This window comes from Eutrigla gurnardus, assembly GCF_963514095.1.
Source record: "Eutrigla gurnardus genome assembly, chromosome: 20".
NCBI lineage: Eukaryota > Metazoa > Chordata > Actinopteri > Perciformes > Triglidae > Eutrigla > Eutrigla gurnardus.
The window spans coordinates 14,820,047-14,842,963 of record NC_139931.1 but is presented as its reverse complement, the minus strand read 5'-3'; the positions used below and the strand labels follow the sequence as shown (position 1 = coordinate 14,842,963).

The window sequence follows — 22,917 nt, the reverse complement described above, 5'->3', positions numbered from 1 at the left end:
CACACACACGCTCCCACTCACATTTCTTTTTTTTTGTGTTAATGCCTGATGAGAGGCTACCAAATAATACTGGTCTTCGAGTCTCGACTTCGTTTAAGAGCGTTTCCAGCTCAGACTCGGTGAAGTTGCGCTTCTTCCCTTTTTCAATTTGTAGATCTGATGGTGCAGAGAGGGGAATCCCCGGTGTAGGCCCTATTTAAATGCATTTGCATATTTAAATAGAGGCGTGGACAGGGAGGAGTTTAGCACTTCCACATGTGCGCTTAATTCCACGTTGATTGGGATGTACAAAGGAAAAGTGCTTGGATCCATGTGATACATCTGATTTTTTTTGTGCGTACGACAGTTTCTGGATTCTAGCGTACGCCATTTTTCAGTAGGAAATCCACGCAATTCTTAGTACATGAGGCCCCAGGGCCCTCATTTAAAAAACTGTGCGTAGGATCCTTACTAAAAGTGTACGTACGGCAAAAAGCCAAAGTTTGCGTGCGCCAAAAAAAAATCCGATTTATAAAACTGTGCGCACGCAAGCTGTACGCAATGTTCCCTTTATAAATCACAGGATCACCTACAAGTGTGCGTACCTGAATCCCGCCCTGTACACGCCCACATTTTACAATGTTAATGAGCCGGCATGCAATCGTGTCCGTGTGGTGAATCATGGCGACAGGCCAGGAAAAAAGCGAAGAAACGTAACATTTCAGAAACGGAGAAAGAGACACTTGTTGGGGAGGTGGAGGCCCGGACAATAATTTAATTTAGTGGTCACAGCAGCGGGATCACGAAGAAAAAGACGGAGTGCGAGTGACAACACATTGCTGCTGCAGTCAACAGCGTCAGTGGGACGGAGCGGACGGTGATCTGAAGGTAAATGACATCTTTCCGCTCTTTTACCAACATGTATTCAATGTATCGCTTGAGTATTTGAGGTTTGATTTTGATGTGACTTTGACGGGGATTGTGTCTGAAAAGGAGGGAGACACAGACGCGACTGAGACCAGAGGGATAAGGTGAACAGATTTTAAACTTTTATTGTATATAAAACAAAACGTTCAATAGTTTTTGTCCTTCCAGAGTCTGCAGCGTTGGGCGTAGAGGAGGGTGACGGTGAGGAGGGTGGCGTAGAGGAGGGTGACGGTGACGGGCTCTCGGCACAGCGTCCGGGTCCGGCGCAAAGCAGCAGCGCACCCCGGACGAATGGCACATAAAGCGGTCGGGTGCTCACTGATGCCGTCCTGCAACTTCAGCGAGACACAACAACGTTGCAGATGAGCTACGGCAAACGCGCACTGCGATTATTAAAAGAATACGTTTAAAATGAACATTGATTGTTGTCTTCCTTATATTACAAACGCATGACATCCTCACGGATTCTTGCGCCCTGTTGATACCCCTCCAGTCGGGCAGGGGGCCGAGGCTCATCATGCTGGGGACTCTACCACCTTTGCCGGGTGGTAGATTCTGCCTCCTGAAGTTTGGTAAAGTTGCGCTCTCCGCGCTCCACGACTGAGCGCGCACGAGCGTGCCACTCATTATAGCGCATTTCCTCTGCGCTCTGTGGTTTAAAAAAAATTAGGATAAAGTGTAACAAGTATACGATGGCTTAATGGCTGTATGTATGTGCGTTGATGATATATGCACATAAATAAGGAGAATATTTAGTTATTCCCGCTGTGTTCTACAGTGATCTAATGGAAGGTATTTATTGTATACTTGGGCCGTCTCCTCCTCCTGCGGTGACAGCGCTGATTCAACATTTCAAAATTATTTTGATTTAAGATACAAGTCAGATTTTAAAAGAAGGTGTTAATATGAAAAAACTATCACTCATTAAAAGCGTCAAAAACATTGCTGGAGTTCATCATGATAACGCAGATCTAACGTATGATATGGAGTGTAATTAAATGTGTGCGAGTCATCAAAAATATATAGTTCTTCTCACGTTTACTGCTGATTCCCTTCCAGTCTCCAGAATGTGCGTACCGGTACATGCCTCAGAGTTTGCTTGCGGGTACGCACACTTTCCCGTCAAGTTTGTTTTTTATAGATCACAACATTTGCGTGGAAAGTGGCGTACGCACGTTTCCAGCCCCGTTTTGTGCGTACGCAAGCTTTATAAATGAGGGCCCTGATCTTCAATATCAACATCAAGATCAACCATTTGGTGGTCATAAACTTAATTTTAATTTAATTTATGTTGAAGGACATGAGTGATTAAAATAAGGATAGAGGATAGAATAAAGAGTCCATTACAAAATGAATCACACAGATGAAGAAAACGAGGATCAAATGATTTTTAGTGAGATCATGGAGGGAGCAAACAATTTCTTGTCTATTTTGTGTTAAATGTGACACATTGGTGCTATTAGACATGACTTTATTTGGAGATGCAGGTTTTTTTGGCCTCTGCATTGCCGATACTGTTTTTCATGTAAAGTTAGTGTTACTGTTACTGGGGGGGAATGTTCAAAGCTCAGGATTAAGCTACAATCCTCCAAAAGAACCCAAACAAGATGATTTGAATGTACATGTTTATATTATTGTGCACAACAAGACAATTCGCTGAAGATCTACATCTCTTGATGACCAATATTTCTTACAACTGACTATCACAGCAGTGGAGTTCCTTAGGAGATCTTGAAGGAGGTCAGTTTGAAGTCCCCACAGATTTTGATGTAGCTGATGACATCCATGCCATCACGGTTGGGAAACTGTACTTCCTGCCATCCGGAAGCTCCACTTCAAACATTTCCCCAGTCAGCTTCAACACAATCTTTAATAGAAAACATAAAGTAGGATGTTTTTATTTTTAGCAGAAAATCTCTCCAAATCTACCTGTGTGGCTAATAATCACTAAAAGGTAATTGAGGAATTATGTTTCTTCTGATTTGGACGAACTGACCCTTTAAGCATTTAAAAAAAAAATCCTAGCAAATCATACACAACCTTTTCATTCGTTTCTCTTTTTCAAGATACACACAGCCTCACTTTCTTCAGTCAGATTTCCTCACCTTGACATGCGTGCCCCTCTGTAGAAGATTGTTTATTTCTCGACTCTCATTACCCCAACAACCTGCGGTCTTTGAGTTGCAAACGAGAACGGCTCCATCAGCGTCGTCATGGAAACGAGGGTTAAAGTGCAGCGCCAGGTCATCTGCACAAGAGCCGAGGTCGATCCGGAATCTGAGTGGATCAGAGATTACACAATAAATATATCAGGTTCAATATTAGTCAAGTAAAAAAAGTCACATAACTCCTGTTTTTTCAGAATGCATATTTTCTTCAAAAAAGAAACTAATATAAAATAGAATGTGTGTGCTTCGCTCACCTGTCAGCCTCATTCAGAATTAAACCCTTAACTTTGATCTGATCTCCAGCTCGCAGAAACACGTTCTTCAATTCAAGTTGCTGAGAAACACAGTTGTGCAGTTCAGTCATTATGATATATATATATTTTTAAGCCACAAATTACAGAAACTCCACCATCTGCAGTGAAGTAAAAGCAGAAACAAAGCAGTCAGACCTACCATGCTCATTGTGGCTGCTGCCGTTGGTGAACAGTCCTGGAGCTGAGGAGAGATGTTTGAGGATGGTCTTGGCACACAGTCTTCTGCCCTAACAGACAAAAAGTAAGTATGACAGTGAAGTTTCACCTCATTTATGTGGCCAGGTCAACGAAGGAGGAGACCGGACACAAAAATAACTTTTAGTAGGATCTTTAATACCCCGACTGCCCTCTAACGAACACAGCATTAATTCTCTAATTTTGAGAGATTTGCTTGTAATCAAATAAAAAACATAAAACAAATTCTTTCCTGTCTTTCCTTAATTCCTTCTGACTGTCTCAGTACAAAACAGGCAAAACAAACCAAAACAAACAACAGCAGTGGCCTATTCCTATGTAAACAGGAAATAAAATACATTAATTAGCATGAATACATTTTTAAGCCACTCTCTTCATTTTATCAGACACATTTTACAGTACACATCAAGTTTTAACTCAGTAAACTTCATGAGTTAAATTAATAAACACCATGAATTAACTTTAATGTACATCTTTATACATCTCTTCTCAAAATATGTTTTTACCGTGACCTTTACTGACATTCAGAAAGCAAAATCATGTGCTCACTTACTCTAGCTTGTAGCTTAAGAGCCTCACCCTGCACCTGGATGCAGCTCACACGCACACACGGCTCTCTGTCTCCCCTCTACATGGGTAACAACACACAGCTTCGTAAATAACACTTTAACACAGAAAATGTAACTTTAACTAAGATTTCAGTACACTATATGCCACTTACGCTGACCCGTGGTCGTCTAGAGTGGCTCCCGACACCCTGGAGACAGTACACAAACCCTCGACCGACGAGAAATAAACACGAAGTCTTCAGTCACACATATCCGTCAGACGGCTCAGTTACCGGTCCGCACTAACTCTTTCACTCGGTCACGTATTTCCTCTTTGATACACGGTTTTCACGGCTCAAACTCTTCACACACTCTCACAGACAAGAAATACACCTCTCCGCCATTGGTTGCGTTAGGAAGACGACGGTTCGCGGGTGTTGTCACGTCTTGCGTGACTTCCTGGTTCTCACAGGATTCTCAACCTGGCTGGCCTTAAAGTGACCGTACACATTCTATTAGGGCTCAGCTAACACAAAAAAACACAGTAACCCCTGTTCACTTGGCTACATTCTCCCCTGCTACAAGTCAACGTCCTCGGTGACTTCTGTACCCATAGCCCCTTTAAGTTGTGATGAATAAAAGACCATGCCAGCTAACACCTGAGACAGTAAATCTGGACTAAAGGACACTGCGTTGCATGCAGACCTGGGTAAGTTAAAAGGGTTTCTGTTCTTTCCAGCTGTTGTTCTCTGGCTCCTTCGTGGAGGGGAAATGGGTGTGTCACCACTTGCAGTTCCCTCCTTTTTTCTCCGGGGAGCAGGCACTGGCCTCTCCTCTGGCCTCTCTGCAGGTGTAGAGGGAGGTCCTGACAGTGGATGAGAAGTGGGCAATGGTTCCGTCTCCAAGCTCTCCTCAGGTCTGTCACTCCTCTCCTTCCCAAGTCCATCCTCACTCTCTTCCAGTCTCTCAGTCTCTTCCTGGTATTCTGTCTCAACAATCACTGGATCCACATTCTCAAACTCCTGAGTTGTAACCTGCTCAGCTGCTGGATATGTCACTCTCTCTTCCAAAATGAACTCAGGCTCCATGAACTCCATCTCTAGCTCTTGCCTTGGGGCAGGTTCATTCACAGGAGTGGCTGAATGGTGACGTGGCCTCAACATCTGGACAGTACACGCGCTCTTGCTGCGGAGCTAGTCTCTCTTCAGCCTTTTGTTCAGCACATTCTCTTGCTCTGGCATGCGCATCTTGAAGACGCTCCTGGTGTACAGCCAACCAGTCTGGTTTATCACCGTTCTCCTGTTCATGGCCCAGCAGTGCATCAATAGGAAGATGAGGGTGAACTCCAAACAGCAAATAATAGGGTGAATACCCCGTGGTCGAGTGTGGTGTGACATTGTACGCATACACAAGCTCTGACAGGTGTTCAGGCCAACGCCGCTTCTTCTCAGGGGGAAGTGTACGCAAAAGATCATGCAGAGTGCGATTGAACCTTTCACACTGGGGGTTCCCTTGAGGGTGATGTGGTGTTGTGCGGGTTTTCTTCACTCCATACAATCTGCATAACTCTGCGATCACTGCACTTTCAAAATTCCTGCCCTGATCAGAGTGCAGGCGTTCTGGTACTCCATACTTTAGAAACCACTCTTTCAGGATGACTTTAGCAGTGGTTTCTGCCTTCTGATCACGTGTGGCAAAGGCCTGACTGAACTTAGTAAACACATCTGTCATTACAAGTACATTTTCACGACCATCTGTAGCACGTTCCAGTGTTGTGTAATCCATAGCAACCACCTCAAGTGGGCGAGTGGCCAAGAATGGAGTCTGTGGGGCCTGAATCTTTGGCTGTGGCATTTTGGTTAACACACACCTCTGACATTTCTTCACCCACTGCTCAACATCCCCATACATACCCACCCAAAAACATCTTTGTCTCAACAGGCCCAACGTCCTTTCGATTCCTTGATGTCCCATTTGCTCGTGAACACTCTTGTAGTCGCGACCACTGTTTCAGCAAGGAGCAGACTGGCTTTGTCAGAGTTTTCTTTTCCTGGTAAGTTGGTTTCCTTTGTTTATCCCAGAACCCTCTCAAAACTCTAAGAGCTGGGTCGGACTCTTGGAAGCTCTGGAGCTCTGCTTTGGAATATCCAGGGAGTGTGGGAGTGTTCTCCTGGGCCGCACTGTTAGTTCCTGTCTCACTGACTTCAGATGCACTTAACTGTCTGAGCTTACAACACTCAACACCTGCGATCACTAGATCTACGTCTAGGGCTGTACCTGTCCTGAGAGTGTTACATATGGCTACGCATCCATCATATTCTGCATCCTCACTATCAGGTTCTGGCTCACCATTTGCTAGTCGCCGAGAAAGGGCATCAGCAGCAGTATAACACCTGCCGGGGCGATACTTTACATCAAAATCAAACACGGCCAACTGAGCGACCCAACGCTGCTGAACGGCTCCTAAACTGGCTGTGGAGAGGTGGCACAGGGGGTTGTTATCGGTGAGGATAGTGAACTTTGACCCCAAAAGATAACTCCTAAATTTCTCGGTGACTGCCCACTTTAAGGCTAGGAGTTCAAGCTTCATGCTACTATAGTTTTGATCATTCTTTTCTGCCCCGCTGAGCCTCCTACTGGCATAGGCTATAACTGTCTTCCTTCCCCTTTGTTCCTGATGTAGAACCGCCCCTAAACCCAGGCTGCTGGCATCTGTCTCTAGTATAAAAGGAAGAGTGAAATCTGCATAGCCTAGTGTGGGAGCACTGGTTAGCTTCTCTTTCAAATGCTCAAAAGCTCTTAGACACTCTGGTGTCCACGACGACCTGAACAGCTGATTAGCCCTGACCTGGCTGCTTTCCTTGACGCATGCAGTTACAACATCATGAAGAGGCCCTGCAATCTGTGAAAACCCGTCTATGAACCTCCTATAGTAACTGCAAAACCCCAAAAACGACCTAAGCTCTTTTACAGTGCTAGGGATGGGCCATGACTTCACTGCACTTATCTTTTCTGGATCTGTGTCTATACTTTGGGCTGAGACCTGGTGGCCAAGGAACCTAACCTCAGGTTGGAGAAAATGGCACTTCTCCACTTTAACTTTCAGACCTGTCTCTTTCAACCTCTTCAGAACGGTCTCAAGTCTCACCAAGTGGTTTAGTTTAGTTTATTTGTTTATTTCGGGCATGTCAGTTAAATCATCATCACACATCATTTTCACATAGTAAAAAAATACACATGGCCGAAAGGGAAAGCGGGAGAAGCCAAGGCTTATCTAGTCCCGCCCCCATTACACACAGGATAAAATCATCATCATAATCTTTTCTTTTCATTGCATTTTTCATTTGACATAACTTTTCCTTTTCCTAGTGACATTTGACACATGTTACAGCAGTAGGTGGTACAGAGAGCTGAAGTCCAGTGCATACAGATTACGTGTGTGTTTGCACACTTGTCCATATTTATTCATCACAATAGAGCAACAGTCTCAACATGTAGACAAGTCCGAGGGAAAAGAGAAGTAAAAAATAAAAAATAGAAGAATAAAAAAAAATAAAAATAAAAATAAAAAATAAAGATAAAAAATATAGTCCAGTGTAGGAGAAGTAAATAATGAAGAAAAAATAAAAAATGAAAAAAGTAGAAATCAAGATAAAAAATAAAGTCCAGTGTAGGTACTAGTTGTTGAGATGGTGAGAGATGGTGTGGGAGCCCCCCCCCCCCCTTTTTTTTTATTTGTATTTTTTTTATTTTTTATGAATCCTCACTGTACTCTGCAGCTTTCGCTGCCCTTGACTTAGCCACTTCCTCCCGGTTATTGGTAACTTCAGCTCGCTTCCGTGACGGGAACTCGCGAAGTGCGGAGAGGTCAGAGCGCATCCCGACCATGGTTGACCGATTGGTCACTATTTCTTCCCGGTTAGTGGCCACTTCAACTCGCACCAGTGCCGTGGAGTCACGAACTGCCGAGATATCAGAGCCCATCCCGACCACAGTAGACCGAGTGGTGGCGTTGTCCGCCCTCACACTGGTCATCTCCGTGGCGATCTTTCTCAATTTCCGATGTAGCATGAAGATTCCACATCCCAAGGCGATTATTCCAGTTGTCATGAACGCGAACAAGTACACGTCCTCGACGTCTTCCACATCCAGAGTGGCAAGGCAGATGACTCTCCACTTTCCCCAACCATCCATGATGTAGCCGGACATGAAGGTCCCATCCGGACACGCAGGTTCACCAGAACCCGCACGCCGTGTTGAGAACACTCTGTCGATAGCATTCAGTGACCAGCTCAGTAACTCCATCGTGAATTGTAGGAGTAACAGTTGCGCTTGGTATTCATACCTCATTTATCTACACATTGTTGATATTTCCTACCACGTACAACTGACATCATACCATACAGTTCTGGTCCTGGAAGTTTGGAGAAAACACAAGCAAGGCATCTAAATAAATCAACACAATCTGGAAGGCTAAATCACTCATCGTGGCCTGCATCAAACGTTGAAACGTTGCAGGGGCGTTACATAGCCCGATGGGCATTCGTAGGTACTCGTATAGCCCAAATGGTGTTGTGAACGCTGTCTTGTCTCTATCTTTCTCATTCATCACAACCTGGTGGTAACCGCTTGCAAGATCGATGGTTGAGAAGAAAGCCGCACCACTCAGGGCATCCAGACTCTCGTCGATGCGCGGAAGTGGAAATGCATCACGCCTAGTTTTCGAATTCAGCCTCCGGCAATCTACGCATAGTCTCAAACTTCCATCAGGCTTGCGCACGAGAACGATTGGTGAAGCATACGAGCTCGAACTCTCCTGAATCACTCCCTCCCTCAACAGGTCAGAAATGTGCTCTTTAACCTCTTTGTACTGATTAGGTGGTATACGGCGATACGGTTGGGAGACTGGTGCTTCATCCAGCAGTGGGATTTCATGTTTCACTCGATCAGCGGATCCCAGATCTTCATCATTAGCTGCAAACACATCCACGTACTTCATCAAAACTGCCACTAGCTCTTTCTGTTGCTCTGGTGTACCTCCTAAGTGCAAGCGATCAAGTACAGTCTGTGCGTCGCTGCTGGATCCCTGATCATCTTTCCGGTTAACTACCACTTCCTCATGATTAGCAGAGATACGCTGAAACTTTACCTCATAGGGGTCACCCTCAACACACTGACACTGGCTAAGGATACCAAACCTAGCCTTCGGGGAGAGCCAGACATCTTCTGGTGAAAAGTTGATTGCTTGAACTGGAAAAATGTGATTGTTGGATGATACCACTGTGGGAACAACTATCAACCCACCAGGAAGTGGAACGTTCCCCGGTTCAAACAATATGACGCCCCCACCCTCTGTCTGGTTTTTACGGCCTCTTACATGGACGGTGGAAACGGATGAAGCAGGTACATGTACTTTGTGTTTGCCAGCTACACGAGCCACAGACATCTTCTCAATGAGCTCTGCCTCTCGCACCTGGTTAAAGGCTTCTCTCCAAACAGAGTCCAGCTCACCCTGTAGAGTCATGTCAAACTCTGAGAGCATTAACTGCCTGCACCATTTAGCAATGTTCATTCCAATGATGCCAGGTAGAGAAGAGTCTGGTTCGTTTGTGTCATCATCTTTGATTATGAGGAAACCGCACTCTGGGATGGTAAGTCCAGCCACCTGTATGTCAAGCTCAACATAGCCTAAGTATGGCAGCGGTAACTTGTTTGCAGCTGTTAATTTAAGCCATTTTGCAGTGCAGTGCATGTCATCTTCTTCTCCATGGAGGTGGTCTCTGAAGAAACTTTCTGTCAAAGTGCTAACATTACTTCCTGTGTCTAACAGGCATCTCAGAGGGACACCATCTATCTGAATGTCTACCTCGGGGCACTCACCTACAGCATTTTTAAAAAAACGCTCTTTGGTTAAAGTGTCTGCTGAGCCTTCTGACTTGCCTCGCATTGCCCGGCTCATAGCAATGGAGGGATCTCGTTTCCCTGGATTGCAGGAGAAGGGGTAACATTATGCTTGCTCTCTGGTTTACGTGGTGTAGTGCGATGTCTAGCAATATGCCCCACCCCTTCACAGCGTAAACAGATTGGCTGGCCATCGCTTGTGTATTTAGGCTGAACTTTGGGTCTGCTACTCTTGCTACCACCACCTGAACTGAGATTCTGGGTAGTGAGCTTGCGGACTGCATTGGTTAGCTCACCAATAGCTTTACCCTGCTGTGCGATTATCTTAACTACTTCCTGCAGAGTCAGTCTCAAGTCAGTCGGTGAGTCAGTGGTCTGTTCTGTAACCTCATTGGGGCTAGTACCAACTAGATTTCTACTTCTTGCTACAATTGAGCTCCGAGGAAGGTCTTCCAGAGCCCACATGATAGTTTCCTCACGGACATCAAACAACTAGGCCGAGGTTTCTCTCTAACGAGCCTTCGGAGTTCGCGTCGGAGGGCGGAGTCGCGCACACCTTCAATGAACTGGTCTCTAAGTGCTAGTTGTGCGTCAGCTACTGCATCAGAGGACTGTTGGAGAGCGGAGTTAAGCAGCTGTGAGAGTGCATGGGAGTAATCTCTTAGGTCCTCTCCCTCTAACTGTCTACGGGCATAGAAAGCATGCAACAGTTGTGGGTTACTGCGTTTGTCCCTGAAGGCTCCTCTCAGGCATGTAAACAGATCACTGGGTTCCCACAACTGGCCCCTCATGCACAACTTCTTCTAAGGCCGGACCCCTTAACAGTGAAAGGACAAAATCTGCTTGATCCTGATTGCGTAGACCCCTCGCTCTCATCGCCCTCTCTACCTCCTCTATGAACTCGTCGACAGTGTAAACATCTTTACCTGGTTCACCACTAAATGGTACAATATGTTTTTCTCTTGGAATGTAAACAATGGATCTTGTTTGAACATCACCCAAATTAGCAATACTGGACATAACTTCATCATGTTTCTTACTCAGTTCCAGGACTTGTGACTGCAGCTCCTGTACCCAAGGGTTACCCTCATCCCCCTGCACAGAGGCAGTGGCGCTGTCCATCTCCTCGTCGCTGGATTCTGGTCCAGGAGCAGCCGCTCCCTTGTCTTCTTCTGACATTTCGAAAAGTCTCTTATTGTGTCTTTATTGCAGGGAAATAACACAGTCAGTAGCCAGTTCAATGTCTCTCTGTCGAACAGTCTCCGAGACGGGGACACCAGACGATCAGCTCCTCCAGCGATCCACGTCGGCGGTGTAGACACCTCTCTTGTCCTGGATTTCCAGCCGCGCACGGCCACTTCAGGAACACCACACGCTGGTCCAGTCTTCACCACTACTGTTGTTTGTTTGTTCTATGTAATTTCTCTTATCTGACTAAGATCTCAAAATTAAACAGGGTATCCCACTTCTGACACCAATTAGTGTGGCCAGGTCAACGAAGGAGGAGACTGGACACAAAAATAACTTTTAGTAGGATCTTTAATACCCCGACTGCCCTCTAACGAACACAGCATTAATTCTCTAATTTTGAGAGATTTGCTTGTAATCAAATAAAAAACATAAAACAAATTCTTTCCTGTCTTTCCTTAATTTCTTCTGACTGTCTCAGTACAAAACAGGCAAAACAAACCAAAACAAACAACAGCAGTGGCCTATTCCTATGTAAACAGGAAATAAAATACATTAATTAGCATGAATACATTTTTAAGCCACTCTCTTCATTTTATCAGACACATTTTACAGTACACATCAAGTTTTAACTCAGTAAACTTCATGAGTTAAATTAATAAACACCATGAATTAACTTTAATGTACATCTTTATATATCTCTTCGCAAAATATGTTTTTACCGTGACCTTTACTGAACTTATAGTACATTCAGAAAGCAAAATCATGTGCTCACTTACTCTAGCTTGTAGCTCTTGCTTTGCCGTCCTATTTTTGAAGAAAAGGCTGAAAACGACATACCCAAAGTAAAATGGTTACTGTTTTTGAACCCCTATGACTACAGGCACAAAGCTGAGCATTCCTGAAAGATAACCCTTTGAATTTTCTTCTGCAGGTGTCAGATTTACTCTAAGTGTTACTGACACTGAGTTACTGCAGCTAAAACATAGTGGAAATTGCATTTTTTTTGCCTCGCCTAAATTATTTTTCTTTTTGAATGAAACAAGTTCGCTGTGGCTGTTATATATAGGCCTAAAAGTTGAATGAAGCCACAGCCACAAGCCTGACCAACAACTGGTAGAAAGTAGATAAAAAGACACCCAAAAATGAGCTTTGCAAGTGCAGTGTTGTAGGGCAATGTCAGACGGAGCTGCATCTGGAACAAAGTGTTCCAAATGAGATTATGGGTATTTTTAAGTATATAATTCTACTTTTTTTTGTTGTTTATTTCACCAGTTCTACAACTACTACTAATAAAACCAACATTTTTTTAATGTTTCTTTACATAACAGCCTTCTGTAATGAGACGCTGCATAACTATCATATCTGCAGGTCACAGTCTGACCTTTCTGAGCTGCTGCGCTCTCAGCCTCAAGCCCCCTCCCCCTATGTAACATACCGCTGGAATCGTAAGCTCATTGGCTATAAGACCTGTCAGTCAAAAATGTACTCCTCTGCCTATTGGCTCTCTGCCTGGGGATTCTCGTGGTTGGTCAGCCGAGAGCCAGTGAAGCACTGGCTCTCTTGATGGACAGATTTTTCGGCCAATTGGGATCGCAGAATCATCGAAGGGGGCTTGTTTTGTCGCCAGGAAGTAGCGCTACACGGAGTTAGCAAAGTCCGTCATCGAAGAGCGATAACTAGCTATAAACAGCTATAAACAATATTTTGTTCAGAAACTCACAACGTCAACACATGGCGTGTTATGGATGATTACCGGAGATCGCGTGCTCGTGGGACTAAACGAAGTAGCTACTTTTGTTCGTTGGACTCTTACCGTTCTCTGGATATAAGGATTAGCATGCAACATGTTCTTTATGGACTTCGAGACAGCTCGAAAGGTAGGGAACTCCTGTCATGTTGTTGTTATTTTTCTGTGCACTCCTTGCACACATGCTGTGTTTGCTTTTGATGTGTTTTCCGTGACCATAAAACGGCTTACTTTTTCGATTTGCGAGACTCGTAGCTTTCAAATGATGTGTAATATGACTCAGACACATAAAAATAATATGCGAGTAAACAGAATGAATGCGAAACTACTGCAAAACGGCCCGTCGGCGGGCCTGACAGGTTGTGAGGTTAAGAGCCTCACCCTGCACCTGGATGCAGCTCACACGCACACACGGCTCTCTGTCTCCCCTCTACATGGGTAACAACACACAGCTTCGTAAATAACACTTTAACACAGAGAATGTAACTTTAACTAAGATTTCAGTACACTATATGCCACTTACGCTGACCCGTGGTCGTCTAGGGCGGCTCCCGACACCCTGGAGACAGTACACAAACCCTCGACCGACGAGAAATAAACACGAAGTCTTCAGTCACACATATCCGTCAGACGGCTCAGTTACCGGTCCAAACTAACTCTTTCACTCGGTCACGTATTTCCTCTGTGATACACGGTTTTCACGGCTCAAACTCTTCACACACTCTCACAGACAAGAAATACACCTCTCCGCCATTGGTTGCGTTAGGAAGACGACGGTTCGCGGGTGTTGTCACGTCTCGCGTGACTTCCTGGTTCTCACAGGATTCTCAACCTGGCTGGCCTTAAAGTGACCGTACACATTCTATTAGGGCTCAGCTAACACAAAAAAACACAGTAACCCCTGTTCACTTGGCTACATTTATAATGTGAAGCACAAAGGATTAGGGGAAGGGTTTTTTAACGTTACAATGTGACATCATCATGACAATCAAGTAGCCCATTCCGTGCAGATGCCCTGATTTAATCATTGCTGTTGAACTCGTTTTTGTGAATAAGGTGACTGTTTTCTTAATCACAGATTGGGTTGTGAGCTTCATCTGCCACAGACTCTCAGGGGAAACGTCGTTTCAAGAGCGAACTCTCCGTGGACATGATTAGCCCGCCGCTGGGCGACTTCCGACATACGATGCATGTTGGCCGTGGCGGGGACGTGTTTGGCGACACGTCCTTCCTTAGTGTGGCGGGCGGTATTAGAGAGGTCGACCAGCAAGCTGGTATAATTAGAGGAGGAGCCAACAACGCCACCCTGGGAATTTCACCCAAGGAATAAGATTCTTTTTACCTCTGACCAAACTGGTCACTCAAAAGAAAGGCACAAAGGTCCGTTATACGATGAGGCCAGAGACGTAATTCCATCCACAAGACTTTTATTTTTAAATCCAACAACAGACCAGCATACACATAATCAATAATTAAAAAGGCAAAGAAACATGGGGGAAGCTGAGGCTTACCAGTGGGGAGGTGGGCCACCAGGAGGGGAAAGGTCCATAAGAGGGGGTCACCCCAATCACACGTGTAAGCACATCCACACACACACCCACACACACACACGTGAAGGATCACACCCGGGGGAGACCACACAGCACACAGGAGGGGACGCCACCACCGGGGAACACCAACCCCCACCACTTTAGGCTCTCGTCTTCTAAAACGAACAGGGAACAGAATACAAATTAGTGAACAGATCACAAAAATGAACAAAACAATCACATTAACTGCTGTAAAAATAAAGATGATACGGTTAACAGAACAAAACCAGATGAATGGTGGGGATAAAATAACAAAAACAACTGAAGATCAAAGAAATAAACACTCAATTTCCCAAAACAATATAAAAAGGGTTTAACCAATTAGAAAATACACAAAACTATAGAATAAGCACACTGACACTACTTTACTAAAATGGCCAGGACTAAAATAACTAAGGACAAGATGAGCAATACGTCATCAAACAGACAGACGATGCACAAATCAGCGGCAGGTAACGCCGCGCTGACCGCAATAACAGCGGAGGGCAAAGTCTTGATGACCGCAATAACAGCGGGAGGCAAAGCAGCAGCGTGGTTAAAGGTGGAAGTAGTTGCTACACTCCTGGCTACCGGACACAAACCCGCAGTCCCAATCTGGCCGTACTTATGAGCCAGCTGAGGAGGGGAAGCGGACGAGCCCTCGGATGTTATTCTGCCACTGAGTGGATACCTATAAACAACAACAGCCATTAGCTACTATATGCTAAATGATGTGACAGCGCACGGTAAAGATTGACCTACCAGCTGTGATCGGTGAGCGCCTCATGGCAGAGGAAAGGATGAGGGTCCACGGCATCTACAAGATGACATGTATTCGGTTTTAACACCATACTAACAAAACTGATGACACGAAGACACAAGCAAAGACCGCTCTCATACCTGCTGCAGCAGCGGGCACACCGGAAGTGAGGTAGCTACGGCGACAGAGGGAGAGCAAAACGGACCACTACCTGTCTTTATAGTATGCCGGCACACACTGATTGGCTGTCGATTGAAAGCAATCACGAGCACAAGAAAACACAGGACCATGCAAACCGGAGCAGAACACAAGACTCTATCCTGCTACATTAGCAGCTATGGGGGCAACTGTGAGCCAGGAAGTCCAGACTCAACAAACAGTTCCAAGACGACTGGGTTTTTCACACGCACCTTTCGTCATGTGCGGAAGAACTCTGGCCCGCGGCCACGAGCGGGCTCCCGTGACTTGTCATCGCCACCACCAGACATTTCACCCATCATCAAGAACGCCATCTCTCTACCCCAGCTGAACTTGGACTCCCCCAACGGGTGCCTACAGAGGATGCTGTTCTCTAGCTCTGTCAGCTCAACAGATGACTCCCTCTGTACATATGGTGAGATGATATACTGTAATAATAATAATGGTGACTTCCTGCATTGGACAGGGTTCATGCCTCTGAGCAGCAAATTCATCGTCATTAAAATAGAGCTGAGATAATGGTTTCAGAAAGTAAAACAAAGAGGGATCATATTATACATATAATGGTTTATTTGAATAGAGAGTGTGTGTTCAGATCCTATCAGTGTGCATGCCTGGAAGGAAAATATTTATTTTCTGTCAATTTTCAAGGAGTTTGACCAAAGAAAGAATATTTTGACATTGCTGCACAACATGCACAGCTGCAGGCTTTTTAATGGCACATAAAATTGATAACTTCAGTTTTCAGCTGGCCTTCTGCTATGCATAACAGATTGACTCTTGGAATCATAGTTTTTAAATATATTTCTGCCAGAATTTGACTGTTTTTTATAAGTAAAACCATACCACTATAAACTCTGAGGAAAAGAAGAAAAAAAATCTTTCAAAACAGTTGTAGAAATTAAGACTGTTTATAGCCATGATTAGGATTGACAGGAGGGTGATGTAACAACGTGAACGTAATGTAAGTTTGGTCAGGTTGTTCCTCAAATTCTTTTTTTTCTCAATCAGAGCCTAAATTCACCTGACTTCTGCACAACTATTGTGTGTTTTATTTATTTTAGATACCAATCAACAAACAGTGCAATCCAAATTTTTAGAATAATTTAATTTAAAATACATTACATACATATATGTTAGAGAGTCACTCTGAAATGAGATCACATGAAGCATTTGTGTCTGATGTGAAATACCAAGACCCTGGATAAAGCAAATATTTTTTTTTTGCTGTTATTTTTAGATTATAGCAAGACAAAGGTCCAGCAACCGAAAAAAAAAAAGTGTAGTGTAGAGCAGTTGAGTTATACCACTGCATTAGTTACCATGAATTTGGTAACAAGTCTGGCGGTGTAATTATCATGACGGTGGCAGTTCTCACTATTCTTACTTCAGCAGACCAAACAGCATAAAGAGAGAGTGAGGTTGCCCTCCTTTCAACATCCCACATTCCTCCAAGACAACCAGCAAACACGTGGGCTTCTTCTGAGTCATCTGGAGTCACCTAGGCAACACCTGTACACAGTTATGGCTAGAAACACAAAAAACACAGCTGGTTTGGGAGAACGAAAGATACCTAGTGGGCATCTCCCTGTCATCTCTCTTTGTGTTGGTGTGTGTGTGTGTGTGTGTGTGTGTGTGTGTGTGTGTGTGTGTGTGTGTGTGTGTGTGTGTGTGTGTGTGTCACTGCCTGAATGTTCAGCATAAACACAGCATTCATTATATCTGCTAACCAATCAGAGCTTATCAGGCAGCAGTGTATGGAGTGGACTGGAAATCCCCTCTCTGTCTCCAGATCCTTTACACAGGACATAAGGAATTTTCTCAAACTGAGTGATGTGGAGCTGGCATAGAGAGTCAGTGGTCTGGTGGATTACGGGGCCGTTTTTTCATCAGTATTTCTCAGTTTGCAATCCACTGCATTATTTCCATCATCTTTTCATAAGCACTCAGTTTGTTGTATGAGTTTGCTACATCATTTTAAATTGCCCTCCCGCTTCACAGATGGCAGTCTTGAAAATGAAGATCACCAATAGTGAAAAAACAAGTATTCTACAAGAAGGTGTACTGTACTTGGTATTAGCACACCTCTCATGAAGAAACATTTAGATCATAATATTGCAAAGAAGATATTTTGTTTAAAGGAAATCTAATAATTACACACAAATCGTACACATTAATAGATCATGAAATAAACATTTGTGACCATTTTCACTCCATAATAAAAGCTCCAGTAACACTTGTAGTATATAGAACAACTTTATTATCAGACCAAGTTTCCAGTTTCTTCACGTTCGTGTCTCTATTGTTCTTCCCCCCCTCTCTGACCCGTCCAGTGGCATCATCAGCTCTTACATTTCCTCCTGTTTTCTCCTGCCAGTAACATTCAGTCTGTCCAGGAGACAGAAAACTCAGTTTGTCCTTGCAGGGACATTACTGCAGTGGAATACTGGGCTGTTAGATACTGCCACCCTGTGGTGAGGGAATTTAATTGTTGGACTCAAAGTAGCTCTATTTAACAGCATGTACTTTATCGTTCTTTTGAAATGTATCACGTCCCTGGTCAAATACAATATGATTCAGTATGTTGTCTATATCATTTGCAATTTTGAGCTGACTAATCATTTGAAACATATTTCCTTTAAACAGAGCCGGACCAGTGATGATCTGGTCTCCGAGCTGCTCCATAACATTTCAGATTTACTCATGTACCGGTATAATTATTTGGAGTATCTAAAAGAAACAAAAGGCGTCCAATCACAGCCAGGCAGCGGAGGAGGAAGAGGAAAGAGAGGAAGAAGAGGAGGACGAAAGCTCTCTAACTGAAACGCCTGTGCAGAGCCCTGGGGCCACTTCACCCAACCCTTCCGTGGGTAGCGGCTCATCCAGCAGGAGCAGGGGGAACTCCTGTAGCACAAACTGGACAGAGCAAGAGGAGCAGAGGAGGTCAGTGAGGACACCGGATGCGTGCACTCGCTCTCCCCAGAGAGCCGAACCTGCAATTGAAGCCGAAAGCTTCCAGAGGGCAGCTGACGTGCTGTCTCGTCATTACGGTGGAGGGTCCGTCACAAAGGGAACACGGGTGAGCAATGAGCCCACATCTCCTGCTTTTTCGCAAAGTGAAAAAACACCATACGCCTTTTCTGAAGAGGAGGAAGAGATAAAAGTCTAGATGAACTCCTTCTGAAAAAGAGCAGTGATCCACTACAACCATGTAACCTTCCAGTGACCCGGTTTCTGGGGTCAGAGAGGCTGGACAGTGTGTGATATTCTGTTGTTCCTCCACAGAAACATTCTTACCCTTTTTACCCTGGTCCGCTGCCAGATACTGGTCTGATGTTGATCTCTGCACTACGCTGCTGCCATTATTTTATATTTGACTATTCTAAACAAATGTCCATGCCTGACTTTGACACAACAAACTATAATAAGGGCTTTTTAGTTTGATCAGTAACAGTGAAGTACGTCCAACTTACATTAATTATATACAGAACTGCTGACTGAATATACTGGGAAACAATACATTTTGATGTTGGACGTTCAACATCAAAATGTATTTTAAATACATAAATATGTTTCAAAGGTTTGATGCATCAAGTTAAACCTGCCATTCAACAAAGACTGTTTTATGACTGTAAAACCTCTGTACATTGTGAATGAATGAACTGTAATCAGGAGTAATGTTGTCATAAAGACTAAGATAGTTGTACATTACAGCAGATATTGCTCTGAAGTCTATGGGATCACTGAACCTGTAACATGTAGGCTATAGGATTGTCAAGCTTTTATCAGTTTCTTTTTTATTATATGGTTGATGTAATAAAGTCCTGCTTTGAAATGTGTGCTTTTTCAGAAACAACAAAATCTCAACAGCTATTAGATTGTGTAACTAGACTGGGACTATCATGAACTAGCCCACTCATGAAGAAGGTTTGCGGCCCTGAATGCACCGATTACCCCTGGTGCCACTGATGCCTTTACTCTCCTCGTCTCCTCCTCTTTCAGCCCTTGGGATCATTCAAGCTTCTTGTGTTCCTTCTTCCTGATGTTGCTGTCACTTGGGATAGCACACACACACACACACACACACACACACACACACACACACACACACACACACACACACACAGAGAATATGTGCAATGTGCAGGAATAGTAATAGAACATGTGTGTTGATGTAACACATTGACTCAGGTGTGGAGACTGGGTCTGGAGGCTTACAGGTTCGGAGGGATGACAGACTCAGTTGCCTTGTCCAGCAGAAGGGCTTCCAGGACTTGAGGACAGCTCTGTTTTGATGCTTTTTTTATGCACTCTGGCACCTTATTTGCATCTTAAAGTACATGCCTTAATTATTTAAAAACAGTGAGTTCCACAAAAACCTAACCCTTACTGCACTATATTTATCTGACAGCTTTAGTTACTTTTTATATTCAGACTAATAAAACAAAATATAATCAGCTAAGAAATGATAACGTATTATTATAGATTAAACCACCCAGCAGTATATACGAAAATTAAAATGAACTCCACCTTTACTAGTTGCAATATTATTGGGATACACACATTAATGCTTAAATAATTAAAATACAGCAGTATAACATTATTGGGCATAAAGAATACTTTGACTGCTGGTTCTTTAAGTACACTTTTTTATTTACTTTAACTAAAGTACTATTTTGAATGCAAGTGTTTTTGTTCAGTTTATTTCCTGTCATTTTGTAGTTTGTAACGTTGACTTCCTCTCATTAGTTTATTTTATCTTGGGGTTTGTTTTGTTCTTTTCCTGTTTCATTCAGTTACTTCCTGTCCCTCCTCCTGCTGTCATGAGTCAGCCTTCCCTCATGTCTGTGTTTCCTTCCTCAGTCAGTCCTTGTGTATATAGTCTGTGTTTCCTCTGTTTCCCTGTATCCGTTTTTTCTATCTCATTTGGTACTTTTGTTCCCGCCTGTTTTCCCTGTTTTTGTGGATTGTTGACTTCTTTGGTTTTTGGACTCTTACCTTTTGTTCCCTGCTTTGTCTGTCATTAAATCTTTGTTGTAATTACCTTTTTTTGCCTGAGTCTGCTTTTGGGTCCTATAGCTGGTTTCCCCAAAACTGCAACAGCAGGGTTTTTGTAACAGAGTATTTTACACTGTCCTATTTATCCCTAAGTAGAGACGTTAAAATGTTATTGACAGTTTATTGAAACATTAAAAAGGCTTTTCTTTCACTCGCAGCATTTTCAGATAGAGTTCATGTAGTGCAATGTGTGTCCAGTTTACCTCTCCATCATCTGCTGTCTGTCTGTCTGTCTGTGTCTCTCTCTCCATTGTGACTTTAATAAAGTGGATTCACACAGTGTTTTCATTGACAGCAAAATGAGTCGTTCACAGCTTTAGTTCACAGTTTTAGTCTGTTTTCGGATAGTTGGAAATCAACCGTGAGTGCTAACGTTATCTTAAATTACTTGTATAGCCTACATAGATATACAGATCATTTGTAACAGGTGAGGAATATCTACCAATGATATGCATGTTGAGATGAGTTGTTTTACACTTGATTGTTCGGTATATAAATCTGCACTGCACTGCTTGTAAATTTAAGCTGTGTGCCTGGAAAGGTTATTTTGCAGGTGTTATTTGTATGTGTTAAATGTCAACCTTGATACTGTCCTTGTAAACAAGCATGAACTTTTACCTTTGAAACTTTACAAGTGACAAGTATTCAGCATTAGTAGCATGTGTTTGGTAAGAGAGACCTGTACGTCTCTCTTTGTATTCCCCTAAGTCACATGGTGTGGGGGAAAGAGACCTCCCTTTATTTGACTTTTACCTTCGTTGGCACTGATTTAAAACCAACATGCTGTCCACTGTCAATAAAAAAAGTTTATATATATATATATATATATATATATATATAATGACTTTATTCGTATAGTGCTTTAAAAAGCAAAAGTTACAAAGTGCTTCACAGAGCATAATCAAAACAAAACAATGATTTATATAATTTACATATACAGCATTGACATGGGTGTGTGCTTGACTGTGTTGTACACCACAAACAGCCCACCAAAAACGTTTTCCTGGAAGTCACATGCTTTCGGCTAAATCATGAGCCTTACTTTCACTTTATGTTTGTCACTGATTTACTAGTTACGTGCATGGAGAGTTGCTCAGCCCCTTAGACCCATCACACCAGATCAGATTTGCTGAGAGCAGTGGGAGGAGTATGTGAGGGGCAGACCTGGAATTGAAAGCTATCTCTATATATAGCCTAGTGGGACAAGGACGGGACCAGTCATCTGTACACGACCCAGGCAGTGCTAAGAAGACACACAACAAAGGGTGAGTTTATATTCAATTCTACATTTACCTTAATCCTCAAAATGTTGGAAAACTATGAAGGTGTGCAGTATGTTTCAAAATGCAAGTGCATGCGGGGGGGGGGGGGGGGGGGGGCAACCACTGCCTTAATCTATTTTGATCAGGCTAAACATCACTGGATGATTTGAAGATACATGTATTCAACATTTGACTTCTGTATGAAAGCAAGTTATAGTCGAGCTGAAACGGCAGTTCAAGAGCATAGCTTCCATAAGGTGACGTCTTTCCATGTGAAGCAGGATCAACAGGTGGGACGTAACTTTGGGAGGGATTTGATTTGGATGTCATGATATCATTGTTTGAAGTTGGTCGGATAAATAAATAATATGAATACTGGTAAATCAAGTTTTAGAACATGATTAAATAGCTGCAATATTAATTTGGCTTTGGTGCCAAAGAAAATGAGAATTAGATGTATTAGATGTAACAACCATAGGAAAATTTGCTAATCGTTGTTTTTAAAAACCTTGACCTTGTGCAATTTTTTTACAGTAACCTGCAGTTGAAGATATGGAGGAAGATACGGATCAAATGGAGGTAAAGAGAGTTTTTCCACAATTTAATTTCAAATGCTCTATATAGGTGAACTAGAGGGTAAATGAAATCATCAATCATATTTATTCTTAGTGTGATCCAGAGACTGGTTCTGGTGATGTTGAAAACTCAAAGCATGATGACAACACAGAAGACGAACCTGAAAGCCCATCTGTATCTCCTGCAAACAACGAAAACGGTAATATTTTAAGGGAAAAGAACACTAGTTCAACATCCCAGACTAATTAACTGTTTTTGTTTTGTTGTTCTGCAAAATCGGGATAATTTAACATTAAAAGTTAGAAAGTGTTTTTTTTATAGATGAGATACATCTAGTGAGAAGGTGAACTTTGTGATGCTGATAGTTCTGATAGATCTTGAATGATTAATTGATCAATTCATTTTACGCTTGACTATGTGCTTGTTTTTACCCTATACCCTCATTACCCTGCAGTAGACGAGCTGGAGGAGAGCACAGCTAAAACAGAGGTAAAGGCTGCTTGCATTTAGTTTGTACATATTGTT

General features: G+C 43.2%; 2 protein-coding genes and 1 pseudogene across 6 annotated transcripts in view; 2 read left to right on the top strand and 1 right to left on the bottom strand.

Moving 5' to 3' along the window:
- The window catches only part of LOC311031283 (interferon-induced very large GTPase 1-like), a 60,127-nt gene that overhangs the window by 28,262 nt on the left and 8,948 nt on the right, over window positions 1-22,917 (top strand). For 3 of the 4 annotated variants that reach the window (XM_084037492.1, XM_084037491.1, XM_084037493.1), the window contains one exon: window positions 22,847-22,881. In XM_084037492.1, coding sequence (XP_083893618.1) covers window positions 22,847-22,881 — 35 coding nt within the window. Of the gene's footprint in view, window positions 1-21,702; window positions 21,820-22,350; window positions 22,396-22,485; window positions 22,592-22,846; window positions 22,882-22,917 lie in introns of those variants that run through there. The other variant, XM_084037495.1, reaches the window with a different exon arrangement.
- LOC311031314 (galectin-2-like) lies at window positions 2,541-4,161 on the bottom strand (annotated as a pseudogene). Its single transcript, XR_014599366.1, has 5 exons — window positions 4,137-4,161; window positions 3,528-3,615; window positions 3,329-3,408; window positions 3,012-3,183; window positions 2,541-2,773 (listed from the first exon to the last, which is right to left on the bottom strand). The product of XR_014599366.1 is annotated as a galectin-2-like (transcript).
- Window positions 13,405-19,329, top strand: LOC311031409 (uncharacterized protein; the record flags this gene model as incomplete). The annotated part of the gene is made up of 5 exons (XM_084037723.1): window positions 13,405-13,408; window positions 14,077-14,244; window positions 15,657-15,911; window positions 16,737-16,753; window positions 18,234-19,329. 5 exons carry the CDS (start codon window positions 13,405-13,407, stop codon window positions 18,663-18,665), a joined length of 876 nt encoding a protein of 291 aa, XP_083893849.1. The 3' UTR covers window positions 18,666-19,329.